This window comes from Eurytemora carolleeae, unplaced genomic scaffold (genome assembly GCF_000591075.1).
Source record: "Eurytemora carolleeae unplaced genomic scaffold, Eaff_2.0 scaffold538, whole genome shotgun sequence".
In the NCBI taxonomy this organism is placed as follows: Eukaryota; Metazoa; Arthropoda; class Copepoda; order Calanoida; family Temoridae; genus Eurytemora; species Eurytemora carolleeae.
This window is the reverse complement of record NW_019396474.1, coordinates 188,989-206,834: the sequence shown is the minus strand read 5'-3', so window position 1 is coordinate 206,834 and position 17,846 is coordinate 188,989. Positions and strand designations below refer to the sequence as shown.

The 17,846-nt window shown below is 32.5% G+C and overlaps 1 protein-coding gene and 1 long non-coding RNA gene across 5 annotated transcripts in view; one reads left to right on the top strand and one right to left on the bottom strand.

Annotated features, from left to right (window-relative positions):
• Nucleotides 1-5,260: 5,260 nt before the first annotated feature.
• Nucleotides 5,261-6,077, top strand: LOC111703950 (uncharacterized). The gene is made up of 2 exons (XR_002765718.1): nt 5,261-5,347; nt 5,869-6,077. It is a non-coding gene; the product is annotated as an uncharacterized LOC111703950 (long non-coding RNA).
• LOC111703949 (uncharacterized) overlaps nt 5,900-17,846 on the bottom strand; it is a 14,244-nt gene continuing 2,297 nt past the window's right edge. Inside the window, exons 2-12 of one of the 4 annotated variants that reach the window (XM_023476045.1) lie at nt 17,346-17,427; nt 16,781-16,841; nt 15,267-15,343; nt 14,004-14,104; nt 12,990-13,113; nt 12,703-12,739; nt 10,635-10,720; nt 9,228-9,290; nt 8,646-8,684; nt 7,849-7,945; nt 5,900-5,985 (exon numbers count right to left, since the gene is read on the bottom strand). In XM_023476045.1, the coding sequence (XP_023331813.1) occupies nt 5,947-5,985; nt 7,849-7,945; nt 8,646-8,684; nt 9,228-9,290; nt 10,635-10,720; nt 12,703-12,739; nt 12,990-13,113; nt 14,004-14,104; nt 15,267-15,343; nt 16,781-16,841; nt 17,346-17,427 (806 nt within the window). In that variant the 3' untranslated portion in view covers nt 5,900-5,946. Of the gene's footprint in view, nt 5,986-7,848; nt 7,946-8,395; nt 8,685-9,227; nt 9,291-10,634; nt 10,721-12,702; nt 12,740-12,989; nt 13,114-14,003; nt 14,105-15,266; nt 15,344-16,780; nt 16,842-17,345; nt 17,428-17,846 lie in introns of those variants that run through there. The other 3 variants (XM_023476046.1, XM_023476047.1, XM_023476048.1) reach the window with 3 other exon arrangements.

Genomic DNA, 17,846 nt, shown 5'->3' with positions numbered 1-17,846 from the left:
AGGGGCATGTCCGATTAACAACCCTCCGCTTTAAATCATTGTTTAAGCAATAACTATGCTATATATTCTTGATTTAACTTTTTAAAAATTTTAATTTCTTATTAAAATAAATAAAACAATTTTTAAGATAGAAAAACGTTCATATCTTCTTCACAGTGGCTCAGATAAAGGTACTGTTGTGAATCAGTCATGCTACTCTTAAAAATGGAGGGCACTTGAAAGTACGTCTACAGTTCTTTTGTTAATTAAAAAGTTTTAAAAGAAAAACATTATTTGATAATACAAGTTCTTTTTATGTTTTTCGAAGCAAAGATTTTGATAATAATTTTGGATTTGATATATTTTTTATTATGTTTTTCCTCATATAAAATATTTCATCTATATATAAATTTGGCTTGTCTTGTCTGTTTGGGTGTCTGTCTGTTTGTTTGTTTGTGTCCAATAAACGTCAAAACTGCTAAACCGATCGGGCCAAAATTTTTTGTGGGACATCACGTGACTAGAGGGAAGGTTTATGAATGATAAAAATTTTAAAAAATGTATTTTAAAGGTTTTTAATTTTGTAAAAAATTTAAATTCTTGAAAATCCGCGATTTTTTTTTAAATCCTTGCAAAATTTTTTTCTTCTTTGTTTTAAAATGTAAACAAAAAGAACATTTTCACAATTTAAATAGAAGATGGGCACGAAGCGCCCTAAAAGCCTAGTATTTTAAGTACTGCTATAAGCGAAGTAGAAATGAGAGGATAAGCCTAAAATATAGAAACAAGTAATCATAAATCCACCTTTTTTTACAACCACAGTTTAGTTCTTCAAAACAATAAAACTGAAGGAGCGAACCATTTTTTTTAAATTAGTTTTTCTTATATTTTTATGAAAAAATGGTTGGGAAACGAGCGTATTAAATTATGCAATTTAAAGTTTTTCTATTTAAAAGTCAGCCTATTTAACTTAGTTTTAAACCAAGCTAAAACTATTTGAGGCAAATCTGTCGATTGGTTCATGAGTTAAAATCGGACATATTCAAAAACTAGTCAAATGTAGGTTTTAAAGATGAATTTAACTATACATATATACTATATACAAAACGAGTTATTTGGTGTAAAGCCTTAAAAGATAATTAGTATCATGGTTTTGACCCTGCATTCTTACACAAATACTCACGTAATAATTCTGTAATCCTGTTTTTGTCAAGTGCGCATAAAAACACTACTTAAAGGTCTAAACTGAAGATATAGGGTCGGAATCTGCAGTAAGGCTGTTTTACACTCTTGCAGTATTGACGTTTAGCTTCTACATTTCACTCAATAATTGGCAAAACGTACCAGAAAAAGCATAATTTTTATCTTTTTTGATCGTTTTATGCTCAAGATAATATTTTCAATGCTTACTTCCCGTAATATCCTACCATTTTTAGAGCTTTGAAGAATAACACTTTATGTCTAAATGGCGTTTTTAAGAGCAATTGTTAAAAAATGGGAATACGGAATTATTAGATGAGAATTTATATAGTAATACAGGGGCAAAACTTAGATACTCAATTATCTGTTTAGAAAGTACACCAAATATTTCGTTCTCTTCATAAATCTGTTACCTAAGGTACCAGGGAGAACCCTGAAACTTCTGCTTTATGGATGGTCCAAGGAATTAAGTCTTTGCCACAAACTCTAGTTATCTAATTCCCCATATCTTTGCAACCTGATGGTGTAGACCTTTGATGTTTCAAACAGTAAATTATCTGATCTAGTTTAAAATATCTCAGACAAATTCATAATTTGAAATATCTAAGGCTTATGAAATTGGGTTGCAAAGATATAGGGATTAGAAAATCAGTGATTGTGACAAAGACTCGATTCCGTTGCCAAACTTCGATAAAAAAATTTGTCGACATTTAAAAAAATCAACAAATTCAAACAGAAAAGTCCGCGCACATTTGTATTTATTTGAGAACGATGAAAAAATTGTGACTGGAAAAGCTAAATATGTTTTTTTAACTAGAAAAGGGCCTTTTATTACACACAGGAGTAAATGCGTAATTTCCTCTCCACCTATTCTCAAAATGTAATACGTATTGTTTATAGATAAAATATTTATATATTTAATTTAGTAGACAAATACGCGCAAATTCAAGTTGATATTTGGTTTCCAATATATTATTGTTTATTGAAATTTATTAAGACTAATTAGTACAATATATACTTACAATACACATAGAACATATATACAATCTTTTGTTGATCGTTAAACATTTGATGAAGCAAGAAAAAAAGTTTATCCTGCAAATCTTGGATTAAAAATATAAGAGATCAAACAAATCTTTTAGTAAGGGAAAAATGTGAAAAATAAATAGATGTGTTTTTTATGAAAAGCACTATAAAGCGTAATTTCAAGTGACCCTCTATGCGAAGATGGCAACGTCCGATTTACACCGGTACCCTTGAAGCCTTTATCTGATCAATAATGTGGAAGATATTGTCGTTTTTCTTGTTTAAAAAAGGGGTCAATTCTGATAATTCTGATATGTTTTCCTGCAGTAGCAATTCGCAAGTAATTTTTGTTGAAAAACAACAATTGAAAATAATCATTTTTTCAAAATATAAACATTGATATCATTAAAAATTCATAATTCATACTTAAGATCTGACAAAATGGTAAAGTTTATTGTTGTGAATCGGACTTATCATGGAGGGTCAATTAATACTTCACTTGCAGGCCCTTTAAGGAAAATATTTTGGTTCAATCAAACCAGAGTGAAATGGTTTCCAGGAAAAATAAAAAATCCCCCCTCCCCCCCTTAGAAAAGGAATTGAATTATTGCCACATACTTAAATGGTTCGAATCCCTATATCTTTGTAACCTGTAGGTGCAAACCTTTTATATTTTAAACTTAGATTATTTGATTTTACAAAATTCATAGTTTGAAATATCTCAGGTCTACGACTTTGGGTTTCAAAGATACAGGGATTACAATATCAGAGTTTGTGGCAAAGTCTTATTTCCTTTCCTGTGTATAAACCTTAAACAAAACTGAAATGTATCGGAAAACAATAATAAATAAAAATTCAAAAGAGAAAAAAAATTATATAATTTATTAGTAAAAGGTTTCTAACTTCACCAATCACCACATAACATAGAGTAAAAGTGAATTAAAAAAGGCTTTGAAACGCCTTGGATTTTGATTTTACATCACAAAGTCAGCTGTAACTTTGTTGTAGTCCTAGAAATTGCATTTTAGCTATAGCTTTGAAAGAGTGACTAACAAAATTTTCATTCAGTGATAGACGATTGTATCAATACAATGAAGACGATTATTTTATTTAAGTTTTGATTGTTAGCAAGTCTTTCTCGGATTACAAGTTTACATGGAATCAAAGAGAAGCTTTTTAAATTGACAGCTTCTTTTGAATTCCATGTTTAAGTGTATCAATGCTGTTGAAATCGAAAGTCGTCTTTATGGCATTGATATAATCGCCTACCACTGTGTGAGAGCTTGCACCTAAGGAGCTCTATTTGAACTAATTCTATTCATGTGAAAATTAGAGGTTTTAACCAATTTTAATTTATTTCATATTAACATTACAATACGTCTAGAGATATTGAGAGAAAATTGGTAATAAATATGAGAAGTTTGGTATTATTAATAATATTTTTCATGGAAAGTTTTACGATACACAATTATCATATTATATGTTACACCCATCAAATAAAGAACTGAAAGTAATGATAATATTAAACAAATCGTTGATGCTATTGGAATTTCAAAATTAAATTGTAAGCATGTGATTTAATGCCAGTTCTGAAATTTTGAATTAAAAATATGAAAGTGACCATAGATATTGAGCTGAGAAGTTTTAAAAATCGTTGTTTAATAGATCATTATCGCAATACAGGGTTTTAAATTTTTTCTCACAAATTAATGAATTTTTATTTATGGTAAGAAATAAGTGTAGATTTATCAAAAAATGTTGGTGATGTTCTAGAATTCTACTTCTACAGGGTTGTATAATCTGTAGTATGCCAACCAACCACTTTAGCAATCTGAACAACGGCAATACCACCCCAACCTCTTCGCTCGCTGTCGTCTTCCCTCAACCCCCTGCCAACCCCTCCATATTGAACCTCCACATTCCAAAAATTCATTCAGGGAAAGATCATTCATGAACTAAAAGCTTTTGTCAAGCTGTACACCCTCAATCTGGAAGTATTTTTAAATGTTTTAAACTATTCCATCAAACCCTCAAACCCTACGCAAACTAGCAAGATGTATTTTAAATATTTAACTAAATAAATACATTGTCACTCTTATTTTTTACTATACCTGTATTTAATTAAAGGTTTGAAATATATCTATTCTGATTATTGAGACTACTGTGTCCGAGTTAAGGAGCCCGACCAACGAACCTATTGATCAAAGAACCTAGCGACCAACCAACCAACCAACCAATTGACCAACCTGCCAACCTAACAAATTACTATCGACGCCCAGTTAATTACGTTTTTACAATTATACATATTTTTAAACATATACCTTAGTTTAGCCTCTAAATATTTCTAACCCCAATAAAAAATAAGCGTCCAAATTTTTTTATTATTTAAATTGTTTTGATCAGTAAAATGATGGCTTGAAAAAATTAAAAAATTTCATTTTTAAATTCTAATACGATAACAACGTGAAAAAGTACACAACGGGCAGAGGTGCTAAATAAGTTATTTCTAATCGCTAAATACATATTTTAAATGAAAATTTATTGTTAAGTATTTTTCTTTCTTAAACATAACATGTTGACTCTGTACAAGACCTTCCTCTAGTTCACTTTATGTACATTGTTGTACTTGGATCTGGAAAGCAGTATTGTACAAGGAAAAGAAGGTCTAGGATTCCGAATTTCTGATCGATATTTCTCTGTACAATAGCAATAATGGTCTCTTGTGAACAATAAAAAGGGGCGTTTTTTTCTCAATAGAATGCATAATCTGTATCACTTCATGGGACCACATGGCTAAGATTTTGGGCTGAATTTGTTTGGTTCAATTCTTCTTAATTCTTTAAAAAACTCAATTAGAATACAGAAATGTGATCAATCCTTCTTTCGATTTCGATGACATTTTTAGCTATAAAATTGCGCATTTTTGTCGATCAAGGCATAAACAAAATTTGAAAAAACTGTTTTTTTTGTTCAGTATTCTAGCAGTTAATTTTTCAAATATTTTAACCTTCTTAAAAGATTTGAAAAAATAAACCTGGAATTTCATTTCAGACTTTCATGTTAGCTCCAAAAGAAAGAGCTTATGCCTTCTTTTGCAAGAGGAGTCTTTTGTATTGCATCATTCCTGACTGAAAAGATCCAGGTATTCTCTTCTACAGTTGATGTACAATCCTGCNCAGATATACATTAATACTCCTACAGTTAATATATAAATTCGTGCCAACCAACCAGTTTACCATAGTTCCTAGTAAACAGATATACATTAGTACTCCTACAGTTGACATACAATATTAGTGTAATTTTAGGTGCTTTGTATGTCTTTAATTCAAATAATGGACAACAATTTATTCAAACTAAATTTCTAGAATACAACTATCATTATTTGAAAGTACTAAATTTAAGCTTGATACTTTTACCATGGTGTAGACATTGTTAAAGAACATAATCTAGACATGATTGAAATAGGCAATAGAAGAACTCTCTAGATCTTAAAATAATAACACCTATTTGAATGCATAATTATTATTTACACTTAAAACAACACAACGATTAAGATACTATGGTGGGTAATAATGATATGGTGGATATTGAAGAACTTGAAACTTCTCACTTTGCCATCATGTTCGCAATTGATTAGTATTTCAGCCAGTCTCTTTGTCCTAGATCCTGGATCCCTCCGTTTCTTGTCCTCAGAGCTAGCTGGTATAGGATCGGGTCAGCTGGCAGAGAATCAACAATGGATCATGCAGATGGGAGAAGTAGGCGGAATCCCGCGAGGGCCTTAGGGATTAAATATGGTTATTTTATGGTTATTTTCCATGGTTGTTAACACAAATTCGAAAATATAAGGAAGACGATTTTTCCGACTCAAATGCCGTAGCCTTTTCTCTAGATGTATGTATACTCAAGATCCATTTCCGCCATGAAGCCCACATGTAACCCCCGCTTCTTTTAACTCTGCCTTAAATGCAAATATTTCAAAACACCCGGTTTTTTTTATAATAAATGTTAGAAATATCCATTTTAGATCTCTTTATTTTATTATAGTGACTTTTAAAGTCAACATTTTGAAATATTGAAATCTAGGCGGGTTATATCTTGGTTGGTTGGATTTTAAAGTTTCGAATTTGTTTTAATCTTTGTTAAATTAAAATCCCCTTTTAATTTAACCCCAGTAGGGGGTAATGTTAACACAAATTCGAAAATATAAGGAAGACGATTTTTCCGACTCAAATGCCGTAGCCTTTTCTCTAGATGTATGTATACTCAAGATCCATTTCCGCCATGAAGCCCACATGTAACCCCCGCTTCTTTTAACTCTGCCTTAAATGCAAATATTTCAAAACACTTTCTTTAAAATAAATGTTAGAAATATCCATTTTAGATCTCTTTATTTTATTATAGTGACTTTTAAAGTCAACATTTTGAAATATTGAAATCTATCCGGGTTATATCTTGGTTGGTTGGATTTTAAAGTTTCGAATTTGTTTTAATCTTTGTTAAATTAAAATCCCCTTTTAATTTAACCCCAGTAGGGGGTAATGTTAACACAAATTCGAAAATATAAGGAAGACGATTTTTCCGACTCAAATGCCGTAGCCTTTTCTCTAGATGTATGTATACTCAAGATCCATTTCCGCCATGAAGCCCATATGTAACCCCCGCTTCTTCTCCCCCCCCCCTTCTACAGATCCCAGCCCCGGCAGTCAGCTATAAACACTCAAGACATTCACAACTCCATCTCAACCCTGGCTCCTTCATGATGATGATGCAGATACTCAGCGCAACGCACCTGTTGATCTGCCCCACCAACATGAAGCTCTACATCACCCCCCATGACTCCTTCAGGCTGATGATGCAGATCTTGAACTAACAGCAGGCGTGCTTATACCTCTAATCTCCCTATTTACTTCTTGAGAAGCTTACTTAGGAAACTAAAACGGATCTGACCGAAGTTTCCGCTATCTCGAGTTGCATTGCCTTCGATCCATTGATAAGCCCTGTTGTCCCAGTTCCCGGATCTGCTCCACCAACATGAAGCTCTACAACACTTCCATTAAGCGCCATCTAATATCCAGCATTAATTCCTTTGTTAATTTCTAAATCAACCAATTTTAACTCTGCCTTAAATGCAAATATTTCAAAACACTCGGTTTTTTTAAAAATAAATGTTAGAAATATCCATTTTAGATCTCTTTATTTTATTATAGTGACTTTTAAAGTCAACAATGGTATATTACACAAGGTGTGGGCAGAATCCGTTTAGGGACCTAGTCATGCAGTTTTCTATGCTAGGTCAGATTTTGGTTACAATATTCAAAAAATAACTTCTGCCGTCTCAAGCTGTGGAATAAGAAGAGGGCAATACCTGATTAACAACGGTATCCTTGAAAGCTTTGTCTGTTCAAATAAGATAACAATCTTTTTGTTTCCCTTTAAACTGTTTATTTTCATTGCGGTTTCTCTGCAAAAGTGACTTGCGTATTATTTGTTTATTAGAATTAAAGGAAAAACTCACTGAAATAAACACTTTTTGAGTCAGAATTAGAATGTATATTCCAAATTTTTTTTTCAGAGGGTACTGTTGTAATTTGGGCATTGCCAACTTTTACAGTCCGTTTAAACAATTTTCTGAGTACTAACCTTGATAAAGTAGTGGACAAGGAATATTTCCATACCATACTCTCCAACCTTATCCTTGTACAGATACAAGTACATCAGTACACATTCCCGGACAACCCTGAGAAAACAAAGGTTGTTTAGTATAGGCGGTTTCATGGGGGTTGGGGGGCCAGGGGGGTTGGCAGTCCATTAAAAAATCCAGGAGTGTTCCCTCCCCTGGATTCTTACAAAGTCATTACTCCAAAGGCTTTTGACCTGGAACAGGTCATCTATGACCACCTACAGGTTGGTCAAGCTGGAAAGAATGGCGATGCACCCAAAGAACTTGCTGCAATATAGGAGATATGTTGGCGAAGGAGATATGTTGTTGAAGGAGATATGTTACCAGAGGAGATATGTCACTGGAGGGGAAATGTTACCGGAGGAGATATGTTGCCGGAGGGGATACAATGTAAAATATATCTAGCCAAAGGAGGTATCTATAATATATTATTTACCCCCCCCCCCTCCCAATCTTAAATCTTGAAGCCGACCCCTTGTTGTTTATTAAGGTTGCGCTCCAATTTAGGGGAAATGTCGTCTCCAAAGCAATAGACTGTTAAAATAAATCCGTATATGACGTCACTGATGATGGGGTAGTATGTATGTAAAGGGACTAGGGAGACGGTATACGGGTACAACATCAGACCGGCACCGTCTCCATATTCCATAAGCATCACTGCCTTTTTATCAGTGACGTCATTTGGGAAAACACATTTTAGAAAATACCCATCAATGTTTGAATCCCATGAGTTGATTATTCTGTAAAAAAAAACAACCTCAGCGCAAACAAATTGATGACGTATCCCACACTCTGCCTGAAAATAAACTAATCTATTCTTCGAGCTTGGAAAAATGCACAATAAACAAACATAAGTCTTTAACAATTAAAGGGACTGTAAGCGTAATTTCAAGTGATCCTCCATACAAAGATGGCAATGCCCGATTTACAAAGGTACCCTTGAAAGCTTTTTCTGATCAAGTATGAATTAAATATCAATGTTTTTGTTTTTTTTCTGACTGTTTATTTTCATTTGCATTTTCTCTGCAGAAGTGACTTGAGCATTCCTTGCTTATAAGAAGCAATGGAGAATCTTTCAAAGAAAAAAAATTTGAGCCGAAAAAACGACAGTTTCTTCCACATTTCTTCCTTATTTCTACCTCATTTCTACCTCAGATTAAGGTTTTCTAGGGTACCGTTGTAAATTGGGCATTGATTTGACTTGTTAAATCTTTTAAGAAAAAACTAGTTTTCGAATTAAAGCCAAAAACCAGACTTAAATGTTAGCAGGTCAGGGCAGGGCAGGTCAGGGCAAAGAGAGATTTTTTTTATGGGTTCATATTTTTTTTCAAGTCTTTACCTATAGCTCAGAATATTTCTTTTGTAGCGAATTCCCACTTTTTTTATGCTTCCTCTCATAGCCCTACATTATTACACATAAAATTTAAAAAGTGAAGCATGATTATAATTGAATAAAATTTAGTTTAAACTTGTTTTATTTTAGTGTTAGGAAAATGTCTAACAAAATTGTCATCATTGACGAACAAACTAGTACTTTTTTCTTAATTTAATATTTTTAGACTTTTTTTTAATAAATCATGGTATTAGTTCCAGCCAAATACCCTTGTAATTCTTTTTGGTAAATAAAGAAAAACAGAAAAACGTTAAATATAATTTGTTCAAATACATTTGATTATTTTTCCAAAAAATATTATTGTTCACAATAATTTCTTTCACCTAAACCGGTGCATTGCGCAAAATTTGCGCTAAAATCAGGACATCAGAATTAGTTTCACAGAAATTCACTTTACAATGAAATGTGGTCCAAAATATGATTATTAAATGGAAGATTGAAATAATTTCAAGTGGCCCTCCATAGGCGGTTACTTTTTTTCACTTTTTTTTATTTGTCTAAAAATTGGAAATTTTCAGTTGATACATGCGGATTAATGCAGAAGAGGCAATGAACAAAATTGAAAGAATCATCTCTTTTTTATAATAGAGATTTATTTGGTATCCTTGTGAAATCTTCAAGTAAGTTTTTAATAAATTTCAAATGAAACACTGATCACTTCAATATGTTGAAAGATTGGGCTTAGTTATAAATGAATAGCTTTTTGTTATGTTAAAGTTTCGGGTCTGACCTAGAGAGCGCTTTTGCCCCCCCCCCCCCCCTCCTCAACCTCTCCTATCAATCTCGTACATGACAAACACTATCAGTATTTTCTAACAAATTACAAAACTAACAATAATTATCTTGCATCATTTCAAGGAAAGATAAGGATAGATTTCTGGACCAAGCGCTGCGGCTAGGATAGGCTAAGGGGACCGAGCGCTGTGGCTAGGACTGGAAAGGGGGCGAGCACAGCGGCTAGGACAAAATTATTTTACTTTTCCAAGGGTTCCCAAGAGTTTATTTTGCCTAAAAAACATCCATAGCGCAATTAATTGTCCCAAGGAACGTTAAGTAACTTAACAAAGGCAAGGAAGTTTGACTAAATAGAAAAAGATTTGATTTTGTTTCTTGATTACAATTATCATGGAATTGCACGGAATTAAATTCATTTGTGCTCGCAATTACTTTCAGGTAAAATTGCCATGCATTAGAACCCTGAATCAATTTTAAAAAACTTATTTAGTAGATGGCGTGGGGTGGGGGTGGGGGGGGGGTAGGTTAAAACCATAGCCCCCCTGTGGCTATTGTTTCATAAATTCTTTTTGTGCTATCTATCTAAGTAAGGATTTAATAAAATTGATCTTGAAACACCTGTTGGCAACCTTGGTAACCCTATAATGTGTGATGATAACGCCAGTGAGGAGTAGAGACAGAAATGCAACAGTTCCTTGTCGACCCTAAACATATATAAATATAATATCCAGGGAGGGGATAAAACAAATTGTTGAGAGCATAGATATATGATATATCATTGATTGACAGTGTATATGTGGGATAAAGTTTGAAACTGTATAGTATTTATTGTTGTAGTTTTTATGGATCTAGTATATGGGTTCCCAATGTGTTTCAAAATTGTATACAGCATGGAATACTGCCAATAGAATTCTGTTTAATGTACCTAGAGATACACATAGGTACTTGATTGAAAGTATTTCACAATGTTTACATGTAAAAACTGTGTTAGCTAGTAGATGTGTGTCTTTCTATGAGACTATTGAAGCAAGTTCTAAGCTTTGCATTAGATTTCTTTCTAATTTATGCAAAAATGACCTTAACACAGTTCTTGGCAGAAAATTTATTTCCATTGCAAATGATTGCTCTGTAAATCTTTCTGATTTTGGTAAAATGTTAGTTAAGAAACAAATGAAATATTTTGATGTCCCATTGGACCATGCATGGAAAGTTCCAGTTTTATAAGAACTTTTAAATACAAGAACGTATAATTTATATGTTGAAGGATTCGATGATTACGTAATAACTGAAATAATAAATATGTTTTGTAATGAGTAATGATCAATGTCGCCTATTTGTGCATAATTTTGAATATTTTTCTTTTGTAAAGCTATAATATTCAAAAAATTATTTAAACAAATTTAAACTACGCCATTTATATATGTATTTATAGCTTTGTGTGTGAATAAATCTATGCGTTGCACGGGAAATTAAAAAAATGAACTTTGAAAAAAAATATTATTATTAAAAGAAAACAAATTTAGATTTTTGATGTAAATTTTGTAGCCTTTGTTACCTCTAGGGTACCCATGGGTTCCCTAAAAAATAAGCAAACTCGGTCTAGTCGTTTGGCCAGCTATAGCTAACATATATATATAATACTATCTAAATAGAGACGATAAATCAATAAATGAATTTTGACTACTAAGGATCGTCGTGAGACGTGAAAGATATTTTTGCAACTTGATATTTTGCTGATATTTTGTAATACATTCATACAATCAATGGCAAACCTTTCAGTATATGTCACAACTGACAACCATAAACCTTACAAAATAAAAATATTTAGATTTTAAAGATATTTCAAACTATGAATTCTGTAATAGCCTTTGTTGGAAATATTAGGTTTACACCAGGGTTCAAAGATTTTCGGATGAAAAAAATTAGAATTTGTCTCGAGTGTTAATTTCAACTTCTTAAAGATAAAAAGTTAAAGATATTTGGATGCATGGGGTGTCCCACGAAACATGTCAGTAGCAAAACGAATTGATGGTCGCCATTGATCTTTGAATTAATTTGCGTATTTTGTCGTAAACCTAAAAGTAGAATTCTAGAGACAATAATAACAAAATACCCCTAGTCTTGACATTCCAACATGTGGTCTGCCTTTTCGTGTTTTCAATATTAGCGAAGATACAGGTTTCCTACGAAACATGACATTCCGTTAATAGTTTGTCGTCTGACATAATTTGTTAAGTTGCTTAGTACCAAAGACAATCATAAAATATTATATAGGGGTCATACTATAGTAAAATTAAATTCAATGTAAAATATATTTGAGGAAAAGATTTTTTAAACGAAACAAACTACAAACGCCTTTAATATCTAAAACAGTGTATGGAAGACGACATTCAAAACTATTTACCAACTTTCATGTTTCGTGGGACACCCTGTATGAAGAATTTCATTCAGATTTCGACAATTTGGTTTTAATAAAATTGAAATCTGAACGAAATTCTTAATATGTATCTCCGGTAATATTGACAGAACATGTTTGTTACAAGAATAAAACATGTGAAAGTAGGTTGACAACTGATTGTCACAAATAAATTCAAAGTTCAAAGACGACTTTCAAATCGTCTTGCTACAGGGACACCCTGTAGTTTTAACGGACGAAGAAAACAAGCTAATTTTAATTATAAATTACCCTGGTGAATGCTGGATTCTCGTAGTTTTCCATTTTCCTTAAATAGTTTTTTTTTAGAAATATTACATCAAATTAAAGTAAATTTCTTATTAGATTGAAATATTCCATGTTAACTGTCAAAACTAAATCCTTTGTATGAAAACAACCAAAATTGTTTTGAATGCCTAGTTTGTTTTTCTGCATATAGATGAGCTACAAGGTCACAAAGTTGTACCAGTAATGTGCATACATTTGACTATCTACTTCTCTCTAAGTTGTTTTTTCTTCAAATTCTAGAGCCAACTAACTTTGTGCAGAGAAGGTTGACAAAGAATCCCTGGGGGTACTCTGCATCAACAAACCACATCGAGGAGAGCCAGAAACAGAATATGAAGCTGAAGACAACATAACAGAACTTAAGCAAGTCTGTTCCTAAATGAATTTAATGTAAAACAATTAAATATAAAAAGGTTTTTTAGAAAATTTGTTCCATGAAATACTACTAATAACATTTAATAAGGTGTTAAGTATCTTCCCAAGTGACAATTTTCCTTGTAGCAACTTCCAAAATGTGCAATTTCCGAAGCGGCAACTTCCCAATGGTAAGGTTAGGCATTCTGATGCACCGCAGGCTGCATTGGCGGCCGAGCGCTGCGGTTAGGTTGGGTTAGGGGGCTGAGAGCTGCGGCTAGAACAGACTTGGGAAGTTGCAGCTTGGGAAATCGCGTATTCGGTAAGTTGCCACTTGGGAAAAGGTGTTAGGTACTTTCCCAAAGGCATTTTCCTACGGGCGACTTCCCAAGTGACAATTTCCCAAGTGGCAACTTCCCAAGTGTGCATTTTCACAAGCTGCAACTTCCCAAAGGTTAGGTTAGGCCCTCTGAGGCGCCGCAATGGGGGGCCGAGCGCTGCGGCTAGGGTATACTTGGGAAGTTGCCGCTTGGGAAATTGCACATTTGACAAGTTGCCAATTGGAAATATACCCTTGAGAAGTTGCAACTTGGGAAAAATCCTTTGGGAAAGTACCTAACATCTTGAGAAAATAACCTTGGTAAGTTGTCGCTTGATAAAATGTCTTTGGGATAGTACCAATCATCTTGCAAAATTCAATAGTTTATATTGTGAATTTGTATTGAAGGCAGTAAGGTTTTATAATTTCTATTATACTAATGGAAAGTTGAAAAATAAGAGTGGTAATCTTAAACAGCGATTAAATACTCTGGCAACCCACATCTTTCAGAAACAAAAATTATGCGGGAAGAATGTATATTGTATATAGCACTGATTGTGATTTAGCTGCAGTTACTTCAAAAAAAAATAACCTTCAACAATTAGCTGTTCCGGATACTTCAGAAAAAAGAGCCGGATGAACAAACTGAAGTAGATAGGGACAACCAGGAAACTTCCGTAAGTGTTTTCAAGACTGAAACAAAAAACATTATGAAATCTCAAACCTGTTTTTGCCTTTTAAAATTTTTTTTTGGCATAGTCTTCGGAAGCCTTTTCTTTTTGGTAATTTGTTAAATATTAAGGAGATTTTTAGTAATTCTCCAAAATCTACTAGCCTTAAAGGGAGTGTTCGCGAAAAATGAAAGGGGGGTAAAGGCTTAATGCGATAAAAAGGCGCTTTTGATCGCTACTAATATTACTTCTATCTGTTGCGCCAATAAGGAGAAAATTGTTAAAAACGACATACACCGAAGAACGCAGCGTCCATACAAATTCGGAAAGATGCAACATTCAACTCGGATCGTAAACAAATAAATTTAATTCCAAACAAATCATTCCGATATTACAAACAGTAGTCATCGGCTATTTTTCGACGCATTCGTATTACTTAATATTTCATAACATTTTGGATTAAAAAAAAATAATTTTCGCTGGCGCTGGATTTTCGAACATTTCTGGAAAATATGAAAATGTCGTCTTCATTATCAAAAATCCTTGAAACAGGAATAAATGTTTTCAAAAGTAACTCTCAACTCATGAAAAATACAAAATATAATGAAATATCAACTATTTACGAATGCGTCGAAAAATAATCGATGACTATTCTTTGTAATATCTGAATGATTTGCTTGGAATTAAATTGATTTGTTTACGATCCGAGTTGAATGTTGCATCTTTCTGAATTTGTATGGACACTATCGTTCTTCAGTATTAGTCGTTTTTAACAATTTTCTCCTTATAGACGCAACAGATATTTCTGAATTTGTATGGACACTACGTTCTTCGGTATTAGTCGTTTTTAACAATTTTCTCCCTATAGACGCAACAGATAGAAGTAAGATTAGTAGCGATCAAAAGCGCTTTTTATCGCATTAAGCCTATACCCCATTTCATTTTTCGCGAACACTCCCTTTAATATTTTTCAAAAATTTTAAAATTTTATTCTGAACCGGCCGAATTCCGTAAGTCGAGCCGAAGATCTTGCAGCTGTCACTAGCTGTCGTCAGTGTAAGGTATAAGATTGAGCCTCAAACCAGGGTTTAAGGACTTAAGACTCGATGCAAAGCTTTTAAATCACGGGCTTCGGGCTGAAAGTGGGTCAACTTCAGTAGCTTAAATTTGTATTAATAGTTGACCTGAAGAAGTTTGTACAGTTCCTGAAATCATCAGTTTCCGAAATAAGAATTCGGAACAGCTGGTAAAAGGCCAAGTTCTGAATTAAAAAATGTTATAAAAGATCCAATAAAAAAGTTCCCTTTTTTGATCAAATGCATTTTATATCGAAATCTAAATAAAAAGTGAAAATGTAAATGACAAAACAGAAAAGACTGCAAATTCACATTTTGGAAGTGTAAAAATCAAGTATTGTTTATTAAAGAATGTATCAAAAATGCATATGCAAATATCTACATCTTTAAAGTGCATCAAAATTTTAGTTTTAAATAAACTTGTGCTTGAATTAACATAAAAATGTCAACATATTGATTTAATACTTAAAATTGTAAAGATTCAATTCATGTAATTTTACTTCACTAAGGGTTCCTGAACATAAACATAAAGTAACATAAAGTAACATTAGTATAGGCTGATATCGAATTCAATTCGATATCAGCCTATACACTCTTTCATTTTTCGCGAACACTCCCTTTAAACCAAATTTTTTATTTCCCGAAATAAATTTTATCGTCTTTTTAGATGAAAATGCGTGAATTTTTTTCAAAAATTTCGCGGAATCATAGATCTGAAAAAGGCGGTAAAAACTTAATAAATAATTCAATCTTTCAGGTTCAAGAATAAACCTATGTAGTAAATGTCCTACTCCTAAAACCATGCTTTCCGACTCATATCAATCCTATCGTTCGCAAACCAAGAAACAATTACGCTCACACTGTAATCAAAGCGGATAATTATCGTAACTAAATGTTTTTTGGTTATACGAAACAAGTTAATCAACGTAAATACAAGTTCTACATTGTTATATCCAAAAGTGATTAAGTCACAGGTTTTACGTATTTGTATACAGCGTAGTTAAGTTAAATCGATCATGCTATGTAGTTATTTACAGGGCAGTTCAGATAATAATAATGTACAACGTAGTTCAAGTTTACGGATATATGGTTATACGATATTTATTACACCTAGACTAAAGTATAGTCGATGAAAAATAAACCTGGACTGGAATGAAGTTGATGAAAAATAAACCTGAACTAGAATGTAGTCGATGAAAAATAAAGTTTAACTCGAATGTAGTCGATAAAAAATAAATCTGAACTAGAATGTAGTCGATAAAAAATAAATCTGAACTATAGAATGTACTCGATGAAAAATAAACCTGAACTAGAATGTAGTCGATGAAAAATAAACTTGAACTAGAATATAGTCGATGAAAAATAAACCTGAACTAGAATATAGTCGATGAAAAATAAACCTGAACTAGAATATAGTCGATGAAAAATAAACCTGAACTAGAATGTAGTCGATGAAAAATAAACCTAAACTAGAATGTAGTCGATGAAAAATAAACCAAAACTAGAATGTAGTCGATAAAAAAGACCTGAACTAGATTGTAGTTGATAAAAAAGAAACCTGGACTAGAATGAGGTCGATGAAAAATAAACCTGAACTAGATTGTAGTTGATGAAAAATAAACCTGAACTAGAATGTAGTCGATGAGAAGGATTACAAGACCAAGGTTTAGCACTGTCCAACAACTAATTAACCCAGAGGGTTCAATAATCAAAACTAGTAAAATTATTACTTTTTAAGCATGTTTGAATATTAAGGGGAAGGGTCCGTCTTAGAGAACGATTTTTGGACCTCCCCCCCTCCCCCCTACATTATTACACATATTTATAAGTACTTGAGTATATTTTTTAATGGGATAAATAAAAATGTAATTTTGATTAAATCATAAAAATGTCAAAATCATAGAGTGGTAGCCTATATGTGAGTATATTAATACAATGACTACTTTCAATTTTGATTTATATCAAGCTGGATACACAATACACATAAACATAGAAGTTAAGAGAAGCCGTCAATAAAAAAAAGCTTCTCTTTGATTACTTGTAAACCGTTAATTATAAAAAGCCGATTTACAATCATTCAAAACTGAAATAAAAAAGTTGTCTGCATTGTATTAATATAATCGCCTACTACTATAGCAAAATAAAAATGTTCTGTGAATAAAAAATAATGATGGTTATAAACCCTTCCTTGATCTAATGTACAAGTTGTACAGGAGAGAACTGCATATTCCAGTGTTGATAATACCAAGCAGTACAGGCAATCCAGCTACTTAATTGTAATCATTTATGTTATACAGGGTTATACACAAAAGATGAGCCTGTAATAAAGACTTAAAACTTTAAAAATATGAAGATTTGAATCATTATTTTTGGTTTCTACATCTAGTTGAGTATTTTGATGGTTTACTAAATGATCAAGCACAGAAATATGCCAATTTGGCCATATACAAGAAAACCTACTAACCAAATCTGTACAGTGTCTTTGAAGTCTCATCATACAAGAAAACTGACTAAACAAGCACAGAAATATGCCAGTTTGGCTATATACAAGAAAACTGACTAAACAAGCACAGAAATATGCCAGTTTGGCTATATACAAGAAAACTGACTAAACAAACACAGAAATATGCCAGTTTGGCTATATACAAGAAAACTGACTAAACAAACACAGAAATATGCCAGTTTGGC